At 36.5% G+C, this 23,627-nt stretch overlaps 2 protein-coding genes across 7 annotated transcripts; one reads left to right on the forward strand and one right to left on the reverse strand.

Annotated features, from left to right (window-relative positions):
• Positions 1-945: 945 nt before the first annotated feature.
• LOC110838018 (uncharacterized) lies at positions 946-18,401 on the reverse strand. Of its 6 annotated transcripts, none has more exons than XR_002545931.2 (4): positions 14,758-15,041; positions 12,188-12,350; positions 2,287-2,639; positions 946-1,409 (listed from the first exon to the last, which is right to left on the reverse strand). XR_002545931.2 is itself a non-coding variant. In XM_087347954.1 (4 exons), exons 3-4 carry the CDS (start codon positions 12,318-12,320, stop codon positions 1,222-1,224), a joined length of 321 nt encoding a protein of 106 aa, XP_087204080.1. In that variant the 5' UTR covers positions 12,321-12,350; positions 17,589-17,716; positions 18,384-18,401; the 3' UTR covers positions 946-1,221. The 6 variants fall into 6 exon arrangements, 5 of the variants coding, with proteins under 5 accessions (XP_087204080.1, XP_087204081.1, XP_021936464.1 ...); XM_087347954.1 differs by lacking the exons at positions 2,287-2,639; positions 14,758-15,041 and adding exons at positions 17,589-17,716; positions 18,384-18,401; XM_087347955.1 differs by lacking the exons at positions 2,287-2,639; positions 14,758-15,041 and adding an exon at positions 17,589-17,797.
• On the forward strand, positions 17,902-22,483 carry LOC110838016 (peroxiredoxin-6). The gene is made up of 5 exons (XM_022080769.2): positions 17,902-18,169; positions 18,480-18,636; positions 19,766-19,983; positions 22,012-22,087; positions 22,179-22,483. The coding sequence occupies exons 1-5, from the start codon at positions 18,087-18,089 to the stop codon at positions 22,305-22,307; spliced, it is 663 nt and encodes a 220-aa protein (XP_021936461.1). The 5' UTR covers positions 17,902-18,086; the 3' UTR covers positions 22,308-22,483.
• The last annotated feature ends 1,144 nt before the right edge of the window (positions 22,484-23,627 follow it).

Raw genomic sequence — 23,627 nt, forward strand, 5'->3', positions numbered from 1 at the left:
TGACCTACGTGTGATATTTAAAAGAATTGCAAACGTACATTTGGCTGATTTGCCCCAATATATCGGGTAATTTTCCCCTGTCTCTAGGGAAGCACCAACCTTTCCAAATGCCATGCTTTCAGTTAACAGATGTATTTATTTATTCATTTATTCACGGTATTTTGTACTGTACGTGTAAGTATTTTAATGAATAAGTACAAAATATCACCACAAAATACACAAAACTAGGAACTTGAAAGAGCAGTTATTAAAGCGTGGAGCACTAGTCAAATTGGGCTGGACTGGAAGACTGTTCTGCTTTCTTGGCTGGCGAGTCTGTGCTTCAGAGGCCTCGCCCCCTTTCGGCTCTTCATTTTGGAGTTTCTTAACCAGTGTGCCGCGACGTAATCCTATATATGCCACGACATTTTAAATGTATTTGCATTTTGGTTCACAAGTGTGTTAATATTAGTGAGACACTTTTTAATACGGAATTGTCGTCAAATTAGATTGTGTCTTCACATCTGTGTCACATTGCAACTGCTTTCATATTTTTAATTGTTATCTATATTTATTAATAATTATTATTTCCAGATAAGGATTTTTTGAAGTAATCTAAATAACTGTCCTACTTTTAAATCTCTACGGTAATAGCAGTTATTTTTACAGAAGGCTACAAATATTTATAAACTTAGTGACGTATGAATAATATGGACATTTTTCTGCGTACACACACACATACGCGTATTTTCCTGCACACGAAACTTTAAAATAACATTTCGTTTGAGACACTCTGAGATTCTGAACGGGGCACAAAGCAAGAAAAGAAATGGCGATAGTGACCACTTACGACTTACGCCCCCTTTATAGGATCAGAAATGTTACTAAAATACTGGAAAATACAATAATTTAATGAAGTGATATTAAATGTAACCTCAAGGAATTAAAACAATTTCGAGATGAATATTGAGCATCTGTTAGGCAACTCCTTTATTCAGTATTCATTCAACATGACATCTGAACGAAATATTAATTTCTCTCTCGGTTTGAAGAAAATAATCACTGAAGCCAAGCCTGTAAAATTCTGAAAAGAAAGCAAGAAGGCAAAGATATGAATTTTCCGGTTTGTAGCGCTGTGTAGTCTGGTATTAGTTTACCGACGTTTTCGAGGTTCATGCTGCCTTCATCATCGGGATCGCCGAAATGTACGTATTTGTTGACAGTGCCTCCGTGTGTCAGCTGTCACTTTGAGCAGGAGAGGTGTCTTGCAGTGTAACGCATGGTTAGAATACGCAGTCCCTGTTCATCGCGACGCACAAATGTGCAGTGCCGTCTAACATCGTCTGCTTCATGCATGACATGTTTGTACACCCCGTGCCGATGCAAACGAGGCAGAGCCTGTGGAGCCCAATGGCCGATGGTCTCAGAATCTGTTAAGACACAGTAACGTAAAAATATGCCTGAAAAGATATTATGTTCAGTATATTATAACATTTAAAGATTTTGTATTTTAACAGGATACAGGCTTTACGATTATAACACGTAAACAGCGTTTTATACACAAAATAAAATGCTGTTCCTTGTAAGAGTCCAAATTGCACTGCTGATATTTTAATAGTGACATTAATGACATAAGACCAGCGTAAAAGCATTCGTAAATTCTTACAAAGCTACAGCGAATAGACCAACATACATGACTTCCGTTGTATGTTTTGAGGTTTTCACAGCGGTGATTATGAAGATTTCTGTCTTCTGGGTGACACCTGCTCCCATTGGCTGGAGGCACGCTACTCCATTCACGGTCCGGCTCCTATAAACCTAGCCCCACCCACCAAATTGGCACATTCATCGCCCTGATGACCTCTGAAACGTTGGTAAACATCTACCATACTACACAGCGCAACAACCCAGAAAACAGAAATCTTCATGACTTCCGTTAATAGGTAAGTACTGAGAAACAGCGACATAAAGGGAAAGACTGAAAATTATAAGCGGTAAGACAATATGCTTACAAAGGAATACAAATATATGACAAGGACAGTTCTCTGTATTGTGTACTGGATTATGTCAGCACTGAAGCATCATCACCGACGTCGACGTAATAAGTCTGTCAACGTGTTCCGACCTTCAGCAACATCTTGTCACAATTTCGGAACAAATCCGCTGTAAGATTGCGTAATTATTGTCACGAAGTCTGTTATTACAAAACAGGTTCTTTGCTTAGAAACAAAAGACGAATTTAATTCACACTTTTCAATCGGCTATTTCCTGGATATACGTAGCTTTACAAACCGCAGTCCTGATTACCTGGCTGTAAATTTTCTCTTCGTCGTAATACTGTTGTTCTTCCTTCCGCTCCCCTACCATGTCAAAATCACTGCGATGCTTGGCACCACTGTCGCTTCCACTAGACAATCAACTTTTCTCGTTATTTCAACACTGGGCTGGCGAGCCGCAGAAGCTGGATTTTTTATTTCACCCATAAGAATGCAGACCAGGCTACGAGCTTTGAACAAATGGCCTTGATCATTCTACTACCATTTCAGTGCAACATCATCTTCCGCTAAGTTTTACCACACGCATGCTACTTTTGTCATACCACTGCTTACTCATCACTTTCGGCGTGTATGGTAGTGCCTCGGTAGCTGTAGAAATGCCATCTGTGAACAATACGCGCGTGTATATACTATCGGCCAGCCGTGGAATCACCACAAGCAGACAAGGTTGGCTGCGGAATCAACGGGTGGTGGGTGGACACCCGTTTCAGTCGAAAACAAAGCATGTTCAATTTGTTTCTAGGGTAAAGTGGATCAAAAACTCTAAGCAAATGATGATACGCGGAGGCTATAATGTAGGCCTAAAGCGCCGAGTATAAAGCCTTATCAGAATCAGCAAAAGGATTCAAATAATCACTTTAATGTCCAGTTAGTCCCTTAAAACTAATTAAATTTAGTGAGACTGTTAACACTATTTCATCTGTGATAATACTCGCCTGATATAAATGCAGTATATAAAGTTTAATCAAACTCTGTCAGCAAATGCAGAAGATATCTTCAGGTCCGCATGTAAAGTGACTTTCAAGCAATAAAAACGAAATTAACATTAAATTTTCTAAAAAAATTAGTATTGGTCCTCCATACCGAGTATGAGTCAAATCGACCGGGTAGTTTGGCGCTGTAACTTGCGGAAGAATACGACATCGCATCAGTATCACTGATAATGACATTCGCATCAAAACTCCAATAGCCTCCTGCTCTGTTGTATCATTACACAAACTAATGGGAACCGAACTGCCCCAATTTACCAGTTAGCTGCTAAGACTATATTTCTAAATGACTGTGAAAAGCGGCCAGGACATTGCTGACCAATGGCTTCAGTGTACAGCCGGAGTTGAGAATGCGCGGAACTTTACCTCCACTCCAAAGCAGAGAAGTTCCGTCGGGGGTGAGTGGGCGGCCGGGGTATTATCCCGTTGCCTGCCACCACGTGATGTGATGCAGTAGGGTGGACCACACCACCGCCAGCCACCACGTGTTACGCAGTTGCCCATAGGGGGTGAACTAGTCCGCCGAACCAGTGGAAGTTCGGGTTCTACCATTTCACCCTCCCTGTCTGTCCTATTTGGTATAATGTCACCATCTACTCCAGTCTCATTCGGGAGAAAAACCCTTGCAAACACTTCCTATCCGATACATGACACTCTCTCCTGTCTCTTCCGAAGGTTAGGTGGCTTGACAAAGGAATACCACGGGATAACAAGTAAACGTTTTAGAGGTCTCGCTAACACTGTCTCCTGACCTAAACTACCCTATGCTTAATGTTTCCTAATTAACCCTTAACATGGCTGACACAGAGACGGCTTGCTCACTTTCTTCTGAAACTAAGGAATGTGACTATTGCTGCGCTGGCCAACATCCTGACAATTTGGTTCGTTTCCTCAATGGCGTCACTTCTTCCTTTATCTTTCAGGTCCTGGCTTGCGGCTCCGTCCGTTGATCCTTCTTGGCCTGGCGACTTCAGTCTGCACGACTAGTCCATCTGCAGGTGGTATAGCGCCTGTCTTCAGTGGCTGGTCTGGTCGTCCCATAGTCAAGGCGGTCCTTCAGCTAGCTTCAACCTCTCAAGTGGTCACGTCGCCGCCATGTGGCCATTACGTTGTGAGCTAGATTCTCTGCCTGAATCACTCCATCAATTAGCCGCCCTGCAACATACGTCGTCAGCGAGTTTCTTTCCCCGTGACCTCATTCCCGAGTCATTTTTTAGGCAAACTTGCTGAGCTCAATACGTTGGTCTGTTCCTACTTCTGGGTTTTCACAGTCTTACCTACGTCGGCTCGCTCTGTTGTGCATTACCGTCCTACTTTAAACTAACTGACTGTTGTCGTTAGGCTTCGGTTCGATCCCTGGATGCGACACATGTCCTCACGCTTAAAATACTACCGTTTATCAGACCATATACTGTCAATACAGATGTAGTGGTGTCAGTCTTGTCAGTTCTGTTCAGGAAATATAAATTATGCAGAATTTTTACTCACGATACAGTACATAAAGCATTGATCTTCCCCATGATGATACTTATTTTTTGTAAAAGACGTTGTGATATTACAGTTCACAGTAAGTCAGGGGTAAATGGAATAGTTTGACACAAGAAATTCGAAGTTTACTTGTGTCACATGGGAATAGGGACTGTTCGCTGGATTTTAACTAAAAGGGGTTTAATGGTTCAGTGGTTATGCTGTTGTGACACAGGGCAAGCTGGTCTTTAAATGCATGACTCACAGCTGATAAATGTTAACGACAAATAACTGGAAATTTACATCTCACATTTTACAATGCTGAAACAGAAATGTATCGTTCAACTTAAATGAATCTGTCGTAGGAATCATAGTACTTACAATCTTAACTCAGACAATAATTTGATAAGTGTGTGCTCTGAGAAACTAATGAATGCTTCAAGGTGTTTATAAAATTAATTTTACAATCAGACTGTACTTAGCATATGAAGCAAAATATGCTTTGAGAGTTAAGCATGGCGAAGACAAAATGCTTGCTAATCTCCTCCCTTCCTGTGGTAAGTTATCATCACTTTCTCAATAATTTATCTCACTTTAATCCTTCATACTCGCAATAGTGCAAGATTTTATTCAGCTTTAAGAATTTGTATGAATCTTTACAATGCTATGAAGTTCATTTCTCACTGTTATGTAAATGGAGTACAGTAATAAGTGCACAGTATATACTGAGATTACACTAATTTAAATCCAAAACAGTTTTTGTTTGTGAGAAAAAAGGAGGTGAAAGGGACAAGATTACTTTTGAAGAAACATTTTTCTGGTAGGCCGTTTAGATGACCTCCACGAAAATTTTGGTGAAATGATTTTTGTTAATTTGTATTGTGATGGTCTTTAAACAAAAAATCCTTACAGTCACAATAACAGATGTAAATTGAAAGTAATTTTAAATCAATTTACACTTGACTTCAAAGATTTAGAAAGAAAAGGCCCAGCTTAGAATAAATTAAAACCATGGAAAGCTTTGTTAAATATTCACAGATGACAGTGAACTTGCTAGTAAAAGTATGAAACGTTACCAACCATATCTAAAATGTTAAGTACGTTTATGTTGCAGTTGGACTACACATCCATTTGAATTTTTCTTTAAGATGTACATTTCATTTTTCAAAAATATGTTATTTCATTTTTGATGTGTAAATATATAGCTCCTTATTCCATTATAAAACCAAGTTTGTATCCCCTAGATTGCACAGCTCAATTTCACACAACTTAGCTTAGATTAGATTTGATTAGCTGAGGTTACGCAAGGTTAGGTGAGGTTATGTCAAGTTAAATTAGGTTGCGTTAGATTCTGTTCGGTTTTGTTGAGTTAATGTTTGAAATTACGAAAATATTAAAAATATTGAATTTTCAAAATTGGAATTTTGAAAGTTTTTGACATGTTTTCAAAAAATTAAGCCTTTTTTTGAAATCAACAACCAAACACTAGTTATTTGTCCTGTAGGCAGTCTCTTTACCGACCATACTATCCTGATCTAAGGTAAGAAGATTTTACTAAAATAAATAAGACTTAAAAAATAAATTAAACAGTTAACTGATTAATACACATCAACAAAAATTCTTATTTGAGGAGTACTTACTAGCAAATCTAAATAATTTTAAGTTCATCATGTCTGTCAGGCCTCTTCCACAAATTATACATCATAAGTGTTCTCTAGAACTGAATACTGATTTAATTCTATACTGTGACTGTTCAGTAATGTTTGAACCTAATAGCAAGGCTTCTTGATTGAAAACTCTAGGCTAATCCTTCATATAAGCCATTACTTTCCTCTTTAAACCAAACAATTCATAATGAAGTTATTCTTTTGAGTTTTGGCATTATGTAGATCCACAGATAGATACCAACATTTTGGAGAAACATTAGCATCTACCAACAAGCTACATGGCATTAAAACTCAAAACAACATCATCACTGTCAACTTCAAATTTCACACTAAGAGTTCGTACATCAAACTGCAATCTGTCTAAAAAAAATTGCCATGAATCTCATAGTAACAACACACTAGCCTTTAGATAAGTAAACTTTAACAGTACTAATCAGTAATTTTCAATGACAACCCATAAATTTTACATATAATATAAAAATTACAAACATACCAAAGGAATAAAAGCTCAGAGTATTACAAATTTGAATCTGGTAATGACTTTCTGTTTTAAGTAAATACATTATGTTGCTACACCAACAACTTGAACAATTATCTTTAAAAATAAAACTTACAGAAAGGAATAATTGTCTTAAAACATAGGGAAATCATAAATTAATAATTAAACACTTTAGGATCTATTTCATCACATAATTTCCATTTACATAACGTTGTCAATTACAACCTTAAAGTCTAACATGATTGCCAGTGTTTTTAATTTTTAACATATAAAAATGCATTTCATACACAATTTATAGTTATATTTAAAATCTACCTCCGTACCAAATTTCATATACTTTGAACTAACGTAAAGCTAAATCTAAGTTCTATAAGACCTCAATGAAAATGCATACATTACACTATACATATACAAAGGGCCTTAAAAAGTTACATACACTTTTAAGATCTGATAATACACATAAAGGGGTATTAGTGACACACCTCAGAAATCTGTATGGCCACAATTTTGGTATTACTGATGGGTAAGGGATTAAGAAGTACAAAAATAGAGCAGCTTCCAATGTATGATGCTACCTTCTACTTTCATAAAAATCTGTCAATTTGTTCAAAAACCATTATTAGAGCAGACATGTTGACATCACAAAACTAACTTCTTAATAAAATAAGAAAGATATATTAATATGGTTGTCCAACCTAAGACCTGGAAATGGTTCCAATTGTGTTATGTTATACACAGAGTAACAAGTACTGAAATGTGTAACTGTCATTTATAACCTTCACAGAATAAAAAAAAAAAACAGAAATAATACATAGTCAACTTTGTTCCATTCAAAGGAAAGAAGAATGTATTTTACTATAAACTATAACAATTAGTGATCCATTAGTGCATATTGAGTTTTAAACAAGAATTTCTGGGAATAAATTATGATGCCTCCCCACTTAATGGTACCTGCACCTTGTCATGGTGGTGGGGCTTGAGTACCTCAGTGACCCCAAGAGCTATGCTGGCGGTAGCAAAGCTACTGGTAGGGCCTCCCTAGCCAGATTGGTCGAGGGGGAGAGGTCAGACTAAGACAGGTACCCTGGCCCTCCAGGTTGGGGGTTGGTCGCAAGACTAACAACCCTGCACCGTAAAAAGGAAGATGTTTCGAAACCTCGATCAAAGCCTCGGACAGACGGACCTAACAGATGACTGAAGGGAAGAGGAGAATTGATGAGGCCATGGACCAAATATGGACCGGAGAGCCGTAGAAGAAGAATTTATGATGCCTACTATTATTTCAATGCTTTACTGAATAATGTAAAGATATCCAGAAATACACAATTAAGTGATCTATTTCTGTGCATAATTTCCATTCTTAGAGATTCCAATCACACTAAATTTATCAGGTATAGCCTGCAAGTTATGCATATCTGCCATGTTTGTAACTGGTAACTTATCCATATACCTGGCTCCAGTGATTCAGTAGTTATTACCAATAAACCAAACACTAAGCACAGATCCTGTGTGACACCATGTTGATTTTTTTTATATTGTACCATCCTGATACATACGCAAAACAACATCAACAGCAAATTGAAGAAGGCAACAACAATGATAATTGCATCAATACAAGTTGCATGCTTTTAAGTTCTACCACACAAAGAAAGAATTTACTGTAGACAAGGACATCGAAGCGTGTGCAATTCAGCTGACTAAGAACTTACCAGGAACAAAAAAAAATTGTATACTAACTATTTACAGATCTCCTATCGGTAATTTTACAAATTTCCTGGAAAGATTAGATATGATTCTACAGAAATTATATCATGAGAGATACAATATAATTATATGTGGTGATATAAATGTAAATTATTTAAATGATGATAACAGAAAGAAGCAACTTGATGCTGTCCTACAATCATATAATCTTACTAGTATTGTAACATTCCCCACTAGAGTTGGCATCTCCTCATGCACTGTAATTGATAATTTTTTCATTGATATAAACAGTATTGGAAAATATGAGATATACCCCTCTACAAATGGTCTATCAGATCATGATGCCCAAGTATTAATACTTCATAAGGCACAGGAACAGGGAAAAGGATATCATACTTATATAAAACGGTTAATAAATAACGATACTATAACAGATTTTCAATTAAAACTAAGTCAGGAAACATGGGAATTAGTTTTTGATGTAAATGATATTAATAATAGTTTTAACACATTTTTAAATATTTTCTTAAAAATTTACTATTCCAGCTTCCCTTTGACACAGATAAAATGTAAACAGAAAAATAATTCTTGGATTACACCAGGAATATTAATGTCCTGTAAACATAAACGAGAACTTTGTAATAAATTAAGGAATAATAAGGATCCTACTCTTAAAACTTATTACAGAAATTACTCTAAAATATTGACCACAGTTATAAAAGAGGCAAAAAGAATGGAGTATGATAAATGCATTCTAAATTCTGATAATAAAATTAAAACTACTTGGGGTATTATAAATAAAGAAGCAGGTAGAAATACAAATAGAGTTGAAATAAAAACACTAAAAATTGATGGTAAGAAGTTCAATAACCAACAAACTATTGCTGAAAAATTTAATAATTATTTTGTTAACATTGCAGAGAAAATAAAACTACAAGATATTAATAATCCCGTAATTGCAAATGATATTAATGATGATGAAAATTATATTCATTTCATGAACCAAGCTTTTTCTAATCCATACCCAAATATGAATTCCAAATGCTGTACGAACAAAGAAATAAAAAAAATAATAAAATCCCTTAAACTAAAAAATTCGCATGGATATGATGAGATACCACCTATGATTTTAAAAATAAGCTCGTCATTTATAAGTTCACCTATAAATTATATATGCAATAAAATGTTAAGGTGAGGAGTATTTCCGGATAGATTAAAATATGCATTAATAAAACCATTATATAAGAATGGTGATATATATGATGTGTCTAATTATAGACCTATATCACTTTTAACATCTTTTTCAAAAATATTTGAAACTATAATGTACTCAAGAATTTTGGATCATCTCAATAAATACAATATTTTAAGTACTGAACAATATGGATTTAGGAAAGGATTAAAAACAGATAATGCAATCTATAAATTGACTACAGAGATTTTAAATGCCATGAATAACAAACAAATAGTGGGAGGCATCTTCTGTGATTTGGAAAAAGCTTTTGATTGTGTTGATCATGAAATTTTGTTATTTAAGCTTAAATTTTATGGTATCAATGGGAAAGATCACGCACTTTATGAATCTTACTTAAATAACAGATACATTAGAACAGTATTACTTACTAATGACAGTAACAATACAGCCTCGGATTGGCTTAAAGTTAGATATGGAGTTCCACAAGGGTCTATATTGGGACCTTTGTTGTTTCTTTTATACATAAATGATTTACCCAGTATAATAACTAAATTTGCTACACCTATAATTTTTGCTGATGATACTAGCATCCTATTTTCTCATTCTAATACAAACGACTTTAATAAACACATTCATGCAACATTTGAAAATATAAATAGATGGTTTAGAATGAACAGATTATCACTAAACTTTAATAAGACACATTATATTAATTTTAAAATTAAGAGAAAAATGTCAGATACTGTCACAATAAGTTATAATAATAAATTCATTAATAATATCTTCTGTACTAAATTCTTGGGAATTATGATTGATGGTGCATTAACTTGGAAGAATCATATTGATCTACTTATTAAAAAATTGAGCAAGGCTTGCTATGTAATTAGAAATATGAAACCATATATGTCTATTTCAGTACTAAAGACAATTTATTATGCTTTCTTTCATTCCTTGATGAGCTATGGCATCATTTTCTGGGGAAATTCATCTAGTAGTTACACTATTTTTCTCCTTCAGAAAAAGGCAATTAGAACAATGATGGGATGTAGCAATAGAGTATCGTGTAGAAATATATTCAAAGAATTAGATATCTTACCGTTGGCATCACAATATATATTTTCTTTATTATTGTTTGTATTACAAAACAAAACTCTTTTTTCATCAAACATTGACTCTCATACTATTGATACTAGACAGAGAGAAAATTTGTATCTACCCCAAGCCAATTTAACTATTTATCAGAAAGGAGTTCACTATGCGGGTATAAAGATATTTAATAAATTACCCACAGAGGTTAAGAATACCTCAAATAATTTTAAAAAGTTCAAGGTTGCATTAAGGCATTTCTTAATTACTCACTCGTTTTACACTGTGGATGAGTACTTAATTGGATAACTATTGTAATAAAAATACTAATTATATTGTCTTGAATTTAGTACGCTGCTTGTCTAGATGTAATTTTTTAATGTATGTATTTTATGTTTTTATACTTGAGTTTGTGACGTGTTCTATATCCACTATTGGATTCTTGGAACTTGTAAATAAATAAATAAAAATATATACTTGGTGAGAAATGAGAATCTCATGGTAATGAATGTGAAGATGGTTGTCTTTTTGATGTTGCACAGCACACTCTTGTAGATACTAACTAATGTTTCAAACATCATGGTGATGATGCAGTCAGTAAATCCTCTAAATCGTCAATTAATATCTACCAAAATACAAAGTGCAATGTCCCAGAAGAGTCGTCCCCAAAGCAAAATACTTTACTGGGATGAATTTTACACGATCAATAAGTAAAAACACTCAACATTTTTCTTGTATGACAAAACAGCTGTTTATAAGTAATAATGAGCAGAATGTAAGCACTGAGCAGAATACTGTGCTATTAAATCATAAAATCCATGTCACAACAGCAAGTGTTCAGGCACTAATTGATGTTATTAGGAAAAATTTGACTTAGTATTAAAATTGAAAAAGAAAAGAAATTCAGGTGGGGAGAATTCTGTGAAATTAGGTTATGTTTTGGCAAACAGGGCAAGTATGAATTTTGTACTTTTCTGCATGTCACTTTTGACATGCACTGTTCAGTTAAGTCAGTTAAACGTTTTATGTGTGCATCATTGCACCATTCTATAACACACCACAACACATACAACTCAGGTGACATAACACTCCACTACTACATATTTATACATACCACATAACAGAAACAAAAAATATTTTTCTGTTTACAGAGGAAACACACTGGGACACACCAAGCCATGCTAAAAATAACTTAAAACACTTGTGATAATCATTTTGGCATTTTACTTTTTAACCAACTTTGATGGATTAAAAACATTTTAACATATAATTTTATCATTATTTCTGACATCTGGGAGGAGATCCTTAGTGCAATGGCACAGAAGCAGGGAACTGAACCTGATGATGGAAACATTAGTTTGAAACATGTCATTCAAGTGAACATACATTGAACAGAGTGTGTGGAGAAAAATCAAGAATTCAACGTAACAGACCAGGATATTACGCTGCAGGGTATGTATTTCAGATTATATTTGTTTGTTGGATTAAAACAATTTATCTCAGAATCTGTTTGTCTGTAAAATGAATAAATATTATAGAAATACCTGAGAAGAGTCTGCAGTTGGAGGCTCCATCCTGACAGAGCACTGTTTCTGTATCCAGGAATTCATTTGTTGAGAGCAGATGATTATAGTTGCAGGCTTTGTATGCCACATCATCAAACACTTCATCAGACATGAGCTACTTCAGGAAGTTTGCCAGTCCTCCCTAGGAAAAGCATGTTGTGAAAGCAACATTAAACTGCTCTATTTATGCAGTACAAGTGAAGAGAAACAATATGGTTCATGACAGGATTTTATAAATCACATATGACTTTTGTCTGTTCAAATACTGTCCATGACAAATACAGTAGAAAAACCAGAACACAAGAAAAATATGTAAGATTTGAGGTTTTCACAGCGGTGAGTATGAAGATTTCTGTCTTCTGGGTTGTTGCGCTGTGTAGTCTGGTAGAAGCTTACCAACTTTTCAGAGGTCATACTGCCTCCGTCATCAGGGCGATGATCATCACCTTGATGACAGAAGCAGTATGACCTCTGAAATGTTGGTGGAAATCTACCAGACTACATGACGCAATAACCCAGAAGACAGAAATCTTCACAAGGAAAATAAACTAACTGCACCACAAAATATTATTATGATTGTCTCCACATTTACTTCTGTACTTAGAACAAGGACACAAGTTTTGTCCTACTTGATAAAATCAATGAAACAACAATGAATTGTGGAAAATGTGATTGTACTCCTTACTACAGAACTAATTCCGTCACATCACATGACAACATTCATGGGCCAGTTCACGGATTATTTAATGATACATTTTGTTTAAAATTGTCTTAATATCCTTTTCATTTATATAAAATTTTACTTGTACATAATCTGTCACTCTTATACAGTGGTACTTAAATTTGGGTCTGTTAAAGCCATAACTTTAACTGAAAACACTGGAAACTGTAAGTCTATTCAGAAAAGGAGCTTCGTATGTATACCTGGTTCAGTATTAAGTTTATTGTTTCATAAATGTGTTCTACAGCTGTAAATATTTTGTATCCAGGCCACATTATGGCTGGACAAGGCATTTATACACCAAAGGCAAAAGACTGTAAGAAAGATGAGAAATAATACAAGTGATGAGACTAAATCTCATGGTTAAAAGCCAGAAGAGATTTCTGACATATAAACACACTACGTGATGGAACATAATAAAAAGTCTTCAATGCACTGCTTCAATATGCCACTTACTAGTATAATGTTATGTCCAACAATTTTGATATATTTTGACAATCTCTTTCCATATTTTGAAGAAACAGTGCGTGCTGCATACTACCATAAAAAGCACTATAATATCAAGTCAATATAAACAATAATGACAGAGGAAAGTCTAAAATCAAATTCCAATACTAAATTGCAAAGTAAAGTAGTAACCTTTGCACTTTGGAAAGAACTTTACCGATGAAGATTGCTGTCCTCTGGGTTATGAATTCATCGCCCTGATAATGAAGGCAGTATGACCTCTGAAATGTTGGTGGAAATCTACCAGACTACACGACGCAATGACCCAGAAGACAGCAATCTTCAGACTCACCGCTGCAAAAAAACCTCAAATCCTACAACTTTACCGATGTTTCAGAGCACCTCTGAAATGTCGGTAAACTTCTACCAGTGTACATTGCACAACAAACCAAAAGACAGCCACCTCCAGACTCACTGTCATCCTACACAGAAATACATAACTCTCCAAACTAAACATCTAAATTTCTTTATTCCTTCCATTGCTTCGGATAGAAGGGCTACACAATGCAGCACAGTGACATGCAACATCAATTTTTTTGTTTTGAGAAATATGACATCAAAAGACAGAAATGTAAGTAAGTATATTGAGGGGCCCCCGCATAGATTGATTCACCTCTCTAGGGATGGCTCTGCATGTAATAAATATTTCACACAATAGTTTGTAAGTAATCATTCTGACCGGTATATTTCCCTTGAGTGTTTTCAGGTCAGTACCTTGCTAAATTTGCAGTCACAATATTATTTCATTTTTTGTGAAAATTATCTGTTATATAATCCATGCACTAACACTATATTTTTATCACTAAGGCCAAGTATTATGTTATACACACAGTATAATTGTTATTATTAATATTAATTTCACCATTTGATAGACGTATGAATGAACAAAAGCCATAATTTGCCAGTTTTTTATAATTATACAATTTGTGCAAATGAATGGTGGGGTTTTGTGAAACTGCCATTGAGCAGATAGTAATCAACTGTAGATGCCTGTTGACTTAATCAGACACTCATATGATTTTATTAGTAGCTCGCACGTTGAAGTTGTGTAATACCGTTACAAAAAAAATTAAGATAAATAATATCAACAACATTGTGACTAAAAAACGTTTTGAGTTGGCAGATCAAATAAACAAAAGTATGATGTACCTTTTTCTTTGCTACTCTACCTAGCCCACAATCCTCTTATCCTGTATCTCGAACTATCGATAGGTTATATACACCTGCACAGAATGATGCTTGGGACAGGGACAGACTATTATTATTCGACCATGCATAACATTATGTGAAAGAAGCCTAAAATTCTGAAGTACCCACTTACGAGTATCCCTGCCACTCATGGAACTTGATAAATCCCTACGCTGTATTAGCTGAGAAGTTTTCAATCATAGCACCAAACCTAATCTTGCTCCGTGTGCACATGACCATGAGCTAATAAACCCAACCAAAAAAACCAAGGGTGAAATCCTGCGCAAGCGCAAAACATCGGCCCATGGTAGGTAATACCATTCCTGCGTACGTAACGCATTGCTGGAAATGGTAAACAGAGCTTTATAACTAAAACGGTGATATGCTTACGACAACGGGAATTTTGTCCTGGCGGAAGGCCTTGACTTTTTCAGACTAGGGGCTGTTGCTACTGGCGGGAGATTATCCCATCAGACAATTTGGGGAGAACACTTCAATTGAAGACCTCCGTGATTGTGGAGGGTGTGCATTTGCTTACAACGGAGGAAAACCTCAGTCATCGAAGCCGATTTGTTCGACCACTCTTTGTGCCGATCTGGCCGTCATTTCATGGACAGCCTTGGCTGGCCTGCATCGTCCCCCCCCCCCCCCCCCCCTTCGGTTGCCTATGGGCGACATCATTCAGTCAGCCCTCGGTCGGCCGGTCGGCACAAGTGCATTGCAGCTTCCGGACTGGTAACGACTTGTAACGAACTCACTTTGTACAGTGATGGAGATACAGCACTGTCATCTGAGTCATGTTTGTTGTTGCTTGTCCGTATGATAAACGTAGGCAGAAACAAGGAACGTTGTTTTGGCATCATCATCCACATGCAAATGAATATTACAAAATTTATAAAATATATTTCATATCGACTGATCGATCATAAGTGTGTCACACACAAGGCCGACTTGACCTCAAACCTGCTGCTGTTTATGTCCCAGGGAACATATTTTTTCACGCCACAAATTATCACACTGAATAATCAACACTGGAGTTCCAATTCTATTTCATCAAATATTCACCACACATAAAAACGTCAAATAAAAGTTCTAATAATGAGACCTATATTTTACAACTAACAACGTTTTTCATAATAAAGCACCATTATTATGAAAGGTCCAAAAATTCTGTCTGAGCTGCAATTAGAGCGAGACATACATTGGGCAGACAGGAACCAAAATTTATTTACCAGCAGGGCTACATTTTGGTGTAGACTATCAGTAACAAGTTTAATCGAAATCCGTTCCTTAGGTTCTACCCTATTGGCGTTCACTGTACAAAGAGCTCAAAATGATCGATTTTGTGTTTTTGATACAGACCTACTATACCAAATAATGTTTTTTAAACTGAATACAAGTCAGGCGCAGTTCTGCGAAGCCACTAGTTCTGTTGGATAGCTACGGGGCCCAAGGTTGGAAATTAATATTCTGTTCGTGTATGGCGAAGATAACTAACGTGGTAGAATGATGCTGTGTAATTCAAGCCGCTGACACCGATTCTCGATTTTTTTTTATTTCCAAACTTCCGTCAGTGCTTAGGGCTAAAAGTAGTGTGTTGTTTGTTCACTTACTTTGAACTTCGGTGATTAAAACCGAGGCAAGCGTTTGAAACCTGTCTTTCTTTTAAATTTCAAGCGGAAATTTTAAACGCGTTACATTTTTTTGTCCTGCTTGTTATATTAAACATCTTTTTATTTGATTACCTTAACAAAATTAATTCGACAGCACAAATTGTAAAGCTCTTCGTATGTAACTTTCTCCACACTACTTTATCTAAAAAAAACACATTAAGAGAACAGAATTCCTGGTCTTATAATGTCATCCCAACTTGTGGGTTCTAAATAAATTTTGCCACACCTTTGTAATAAACTATGGAACCCAGTCACCAAAGCAAGAAGCAAAAATACAGAAAGTCATGGCTGCTTTTTTAAATTGTTTCATCTCCCAAACGGTTCGGACCAAACAAATTAACTGATTTTGATGGAATCTGGTATTAAATATCTGAGTAAATGTAAAATAAAATGTATTTCGGTACGTACCGATAAATTGTAACCTTTGCTTTATGAGAGCTCAAATCGACATTTACAATAAATCTAAAAAAAAATTACTCTTGTATAAAAGACAGTCACGCGATATAAACTATAGAGTTCATGTGATCAGTAATATTCGTTTAAACTAGTTCTGAATATGGTATACTACAACGAATGAAAATGTGAGTAGGCCTACACACGCAGTTGACACTATTTACACGACTCAGAATTCTATTCACGTTTTGTATGAACAGTTCCGTTAAAATACTCAGGCTTAAGCAGCCCACTACGTGCATTTATAGCCTGGATTTTAAATACGCAGTATAGAGCGTTGACTGGTTCAAAGTTCGTTCAAGTTTAATTCCTCTGGGACAATATTAAAACAGCGTTCCCATGTCAGAGTACTCGATTTAACAGCTACGTTTGTTTACATCGCTTTATGCCATGGTGCGTGATAACTACAGTAAGAGTAATATAACAGAAGAATAAGCATGTTACGGTCATTTATGTAAACTGCTTATGGCTGATTTGTACAAGCAGGACTGTCTTTCTACGTCTACCAAGGTTCCTTCCTCGTGGCTAAAACTTTTTAGTCAAGTTTAAAGATTTACGTGTAGAAGCCACTCCACATGTCCATACAAAACAGGCAAAATGATATTTAAATCCTTATATTTAGAGACGTGTTCTGAACTGAATGAAAAGTATTTTGTGAATTTAACTTGCTCTTAATTTATCCATGGCTGAAATTTGACTTTTTTACTGTTGTCCCCAAATATTTCAACTCAGCCTCATTTTCGATGGGTTTATATCTGCATGTTGTGATTTTGTTCTGTATTTTGGCGACGTCATGTGATCATACACTTATTTATGCAGCGTTTCCTTCTAGACCTACCTCTTACATTGTTTCTGTGTTCAGAGTCAGCAAGCCCCATTCAGTACACGTCCTTTAACCTTTAGATCAACCTCCTCTTGCTGCTGACATACCCGACAGCGTCAATGGGAACAAACGTGTTCCCTCATCTGTAAAAATCAAATGAAATAATTTTCTCAAGCTTTTTAACGATTGACATTATAGTTGCCGTGGAAACTGAAAACGAAGGTTTAATCTTGTTAAAACACGTGACAGGGAAAGGTTCAACAAGGCGATTAGAGGACTTCTATCGAATATCACAACTCGCTTGGCACGTAGTATAGGCTAACTTCATGTGCTGTGTAATGTTTACGTGTGACGACACACAACCAAACAACGGAGCAGTTTGCAGCATGACACCGATGACTGAGCTGTTCTAACAGTTGGTATATAACGCGAAGTCGTCCAAGATACAGCATCAGTCTACTCCACAGTGCTCTGATAACCAGTCGACGCTCCAGTGTTTCGCGGTTCGTCAAGATGAGGCTAGGCGCTACCATTCCCAACTTCACGGCCAACACCACGCGTGGATCCATCAAGTTCCACGAGTGGCAAGGGAACTCGTAAGTAGTCTAGAATTATCGGTTTGTTTTGCACAGTTTTCGCTGTGGTTGAAAAAATAAATACAACACGACAATGATGATGATGATAATTCTGTTCGTTACTTTTTTGTTTGATTTTTTAAAAATGCCTTGTTCAGTGAGTTAATACCACAAAGAAACCATGAAATGATGTACATCACTGTCTACATTAGAAAATATACTTTTTCATACGTACAATTACTTCAATTTTTAATTGGTGCCATTATTGTAGCAATACATATAATGAACAACGTATAACTGCAGTAACCAGTAACCAATGCTACACTTTCAGTTGGTGCTTGCTGTTTTCACATCCTGCAGACTTCACACCTGTTTGCACCACGGAGCTGGGACGCATTGCTGTTCACGACCATGAGTTTAAGAAGCGAGGAGTTAAGGTTATAGCTCACTCTTGTGACAAATTGAAGTCTCACAGTGACTGGGTTGCAGTAAGTCATATACAGTATAACTCTTTTCATAATTGTACAAAGCTCTTACACTTTGCTTCAGAATACTTGCCCGCACACTGCGTATGAAAACGTCCCACTGAGTAAGCAGTGAAGTTCTGGAGTTATTTTCTGGAAGTACTTGGTTCATCTCATGGCTGATTGACCGGTTATTCTGATAGTTTTCATGGTTTTATTCAGTTTCTCCAGGCAAATGCCAGGGGTCATAGGCTGCAACTTCATCCTTTCTAATCCTTTTCTGTTCACCATTTGTGATCAAATTTTCAGCTTATTAACATCTCTGAAACAGAAAAAGAATCAACCAGTTATGAAGATTATCATTTTTATTCTTTAGCGTAAATCAGTGATGCCTCTGCAAAAAAAAAATTCTTGTGCTCTATTACAGTTACTTTCACGAAAATTCAGCAACTTACATGATGTACTTGCCTTTGTTAGTCATATGAAAATCAGGTCATTAATTAAAGCATTAATAATTCCCCTTTCTTACAGAAACCACATGCAAGTCTAAATTAATTCGTGTGATCTGTATATAGTTTTCATTTATTTATTGAAAATTACTGAAATCTGAAGAATATTACTGGTATACAAATCATAAAGTGCAAGGGCTTATTAATGTTTTGTGCACATGTGAAACCAAAATTTAAGTAAACATCGTTTGTTTTAGTCAATTTTGCGAAATGACATATTAGCTACAGGTTCATTATAATTGCCCATCCATCTCAGCTGACTTTTGATTTCAATTACATTTTTTAATAAATTGAAAATTAATATCTGAAACACTGATAAGCTCACAATGGTATTTTTATATCTGCAGAACCATTTGATTATGCCTTCAAGTAGGCTTTGTTGTTTTTTCTCTTCTTGTTCATAAACTGTATTTTACGCTCTTGTGTAGTTTTCCGAAAACGGCATCATTGTTCACGGCAAACTGTTTCCATCATCTCTCTGAAATATTTTATATTTTGCGAGATTTTTGGTTTCTGTGGAAATGAAAATAATAGGTAATATATGGGTTGATGGATAATTCACAATCTAACTTCTGAATTCCATTTAAAGTAATATATTTATACGCTACGTGCATGATGATTAGACATATTTTCTTTCACTGTAGGACATCAAATCTTACTGCCACGACATTCCTGGTGACTTTCCATATCCCATCATCGCAGATGAGACCCGGGAACTGGCAGTCAAACTGGACATGATTGATGAGGACAACAAAGCTAATGAGGCAGAAGCCATGACTGTTCGTGCTCTGTACATCATTGGGCCGGATCACAAGCTCAGGCTGTCCATGCTGTACCCAGCATCAACTGGCAGGAATGTTGAGTGAGTAATATCAGAATTTACACTTATTCTGTGGCTATTAGACCCGAAAGTGAAGAGTTGGTGGTCAAAGTGAGTAACATTGAATAAGGCAAATTTTATACCACCAAAAACATGTTGCAAAGGATGCATAAGGGTATTATGTGTATTACGGAATACACTTTCCGAACACGGTTACTGTCCGGTCCCTATAAACCTGGCCTCGCCCAGATCACGGAGGCAATATGACCTCTGAAACGTTGGTAGAAATCTACCATACTACACGGCGCAATAACCCAGAAGACAGAAATCTTCAGACTCACCGCTACACGTTATGTTAAGTAATGGTGGCGGAGAGCTATGCCCGCGGTAGCTTAGCTACTGGTAGGTCTAACCTTGCCGGACAGGTTAATGCTTAGGGGCCAGACGAAAGGTGTCTCAAACCGCTCCATCGGTTCTGGTTGGGCGTGTGGCCGATAACACACCCCGTAAAAATCAATTGTTGAGAAACCTCATGAGACTGTGAGACGGGATGCTGCCGGTCTGATCCAATGTCGAAATTGGAAAATGGCCGCAAATAATAGGTCTTCATGGAGGCAGAAAATTGAGGAGGCCAAGGCCCGATATGGGCTGTAGAGCCATTGGATGATGATGATGATGATGTACAGTAATGACCAGCATTCTAAGGACCACACGACTGTACAATATTTTTTTCCTGACATAGTGATGTTATAGTAAGACAGTTTGATTTTAGAATTTCATATTATGGTCTTACAGAAGGAACACATAACTTGAACAGCGAACAGACTGTAGATTATTTTGTAACTTTTGCATTGCCATGAGGTATTTGAAAAATTTGTCTTGCATGGTTCTAGGATGCCCTCAAATGAAGTGATTTTCGTACCAACATTAATGTAATCTGCTTTTAAGAAATGATTGCTAGTCCTTGGCCTTAGATGGATAGTGAGAAAATTAATGGCAGAACTGTATATAGTATAACCACACTTTGACAACTATACTTTATTGTTTCAATGCTAATCTAAACATTCTGGCAATGAGCAGTAAGGAATCTTCTTAGAATTTCTACTTTCACCCCAACATGCATTCTATCAGGATCTTGGTTTGCTGTCTTAAATGTCCTACTCACAACTTTGCAAATCAAACAGATGCCTACTTGTGTATACTTGAATCCACCACTGTTTTTGTATGAAATAGCAAATTGGACAGTCATTTACACTTCAGGTGGGCAAAATAAATTTTACATGACGTATTTATGTTTTATCCCGTGCCGTAGCCGCGCGGTCTGAGGCATCATGCTTCGGACCGGCGATGCGGAATGCGCGCTGGTTCGAGTCTCGGTGAAAGAAATTTTCTCATGAGCTTTCGACCGTGTATGGGACCGATGCCAACCCAGCATCGTGAGTAAATTGGGAAACTACAATGAGTAGCGTAATCCGGTCAGGAAACTAGCAATGGCTGTGGGTTCGTCGTGCTGACCACACGTCACCCTGTATCTGGTTGGATGATCGTTCACCTCTGCTTAGGCATGTGAACGTGAGGCCAGCAGTCAAGCTAGTCGACTTTGGCTCTCTGGAGCTGTTACGCCACGAATTTATTTATGTTTTGGAAATGTACTAAGGTTTTTTGTGTAACTAGTTAGATTTAAACAGAAGAAAGATAAATTCCTTTTTGTTAGCAAGGCATTCTGTACGGTAGCTCACGTTCGAAATTAAATGTTATCTAAATTAATTTTTTAGCTTTTATAAATATATAACCTCAATATTTCCACCACAGATTAATTTTATGGAATAATTTAAACACTTTTAAAGCTTTCAGATATATTTCAAGATCAAAGCCTGATTTCAAACTCAGAATGTGCAGACTTTGCAACACTGGGCCAAAGCTTGCCTTGCTCTCCTCTGTTAAGCCAGATTCTTGATAACAAAACAGATGTGTAAGGTTACAGTACCAGTTAAAAGAGCAAAGAACTCTTTGTAAATGCACAGAAATTTAAATTATAAATGTTGACATGCTGCTTTGTTTCGGTTACAGCGAAATTCTTCGAGTGATTGATTCCCTGCAGCTCACGGACAGGCTGAAGGTCATAGCAACTCCTGCAAACTGGACGGTGAGTGTTTATAGGCAATATCAAGCATTTTGAAACAAGAAGTATTTTTGTCTGCCTGTACATCTGAAGTTGACTGCTTGTCTGTTCTCAGCCCGGCACGAAGGTGATGATCCTACCTCATGTGAAGGACGAGGATCTACCCAAGTTGTTCCCCAAGGGCGTGGACAAGGTCACCATGCCATCAGGCATCTCATATGTGCGAACCACAACTGATTACTGAGCCTTTTACTTGGATTTCGTTTTGTTATTCTATACCATGTAGTGAAAAATAATACATACATATGATGTTAGTTATGGTCATATTAAACATCAATGGAGTACTGTATTAATATCATGTGGGGATAAAATAATGAATTTGTGTAAAATTATCTGTAATAAATATGAATGCATTATTAATATTCACTTTAATTTTTGTGGGATGATCACTATTGGAACCATACCAGACCAAATCTTCATAAAACTATATGAAATTTGTACCTTAATCCACTTTAGTGACTAATGCAGTAGACTGTACAATTATCTGTCATGAATCAAGTACTTCAGCATGGTGTGCATTGGTGGTTAGCAGGATTCACGACCCATCAGTACATGGGTTCGATCGGGACCGCGACATTTAACGCTCCTGCTGTGACCCCCTTTTTTGCGATGGAGAAACCGGGGAAACCCCGGAGGAAAACTCCGTGATGCCTGGACCACGGCCTTGCCCAACACAAGTTGTAAATCTGAGCACCGCCGGGAATCGAACCTGGGACCCCAGTATTACAAGCCCATCGTTCTAACCGCTAGACCACCGTGGCGGGTAATCAAGTACTAAAATGTAGAGGGCATTTAAATTAGTCGGTCTAATACAATTGGAAAGAATGTTCCTTGTACATGTGTACACACATGCACATGCTCACACATTATAAGAACAATAAGAATCAAAATGCTAATTTTGTTGTGGGGTAGGAGGGTTAGATAAGCCAGAGTTTTTTAGCCCACATAATTAAAAAAATATGCTGTGTTGTAATATTTGAGTGTATGATCCTAAGGCTACGATAGTCTCGATGAACTGTCCAAACCAAACGAAAGTTATTCGTGAATACTTCGGCTTCTTCCATTTGCAAAGTGAATGGTAAAATTGATGGATTATTCATGTATCATACTTCCTAAGGCTGTGCTCAGTTACAAACCTAGCAGGAAAAGAGATCGAGGTCGACCACGAAGAAAATGGAAAAATCAATTTGAAGCCGGAATAGGCATTAGTGCCTAATCCCCGATGATGATGATCATGTATCACGTAAGGAGTATTATAAGTTTAGTGTCCTGGAATTAACAACCCACTACTTATATGAGACTTTTATTGTTACAACAGATAAATACTTTAGTTCTTCAGTTTCATTATATTGTAATGTCCACAATTAACATTCAATGGTCCCCAATCCCTGGTACATTCCAACAGAAATATGAAAGATTTCTTACTTGTAAAACAGAACAAAGTCCCTATGATGACATAATATCGTCCTAAATCCAAACACAGTTTCAGATTTTGCCTTCGGTT

This window comes from Zootermopsis nevadensis, unplaced genomic scaffold, assembly GCF_977971745.1.
Source record: "Zootermopsis nevadensis isolate Lab colony 2312 unplaced genomic scaffold, Znev_1.0 Znev_ptg000012l, whole genome shotgun sequence".
In the NCBI taxonomy this organism is placed as follows: Eukaryota; Metazoa; Arthropoda; class Insecta; order Blattodea; family Termopsidae; genus Zootermopsis; species Zootermopsis nevadensis.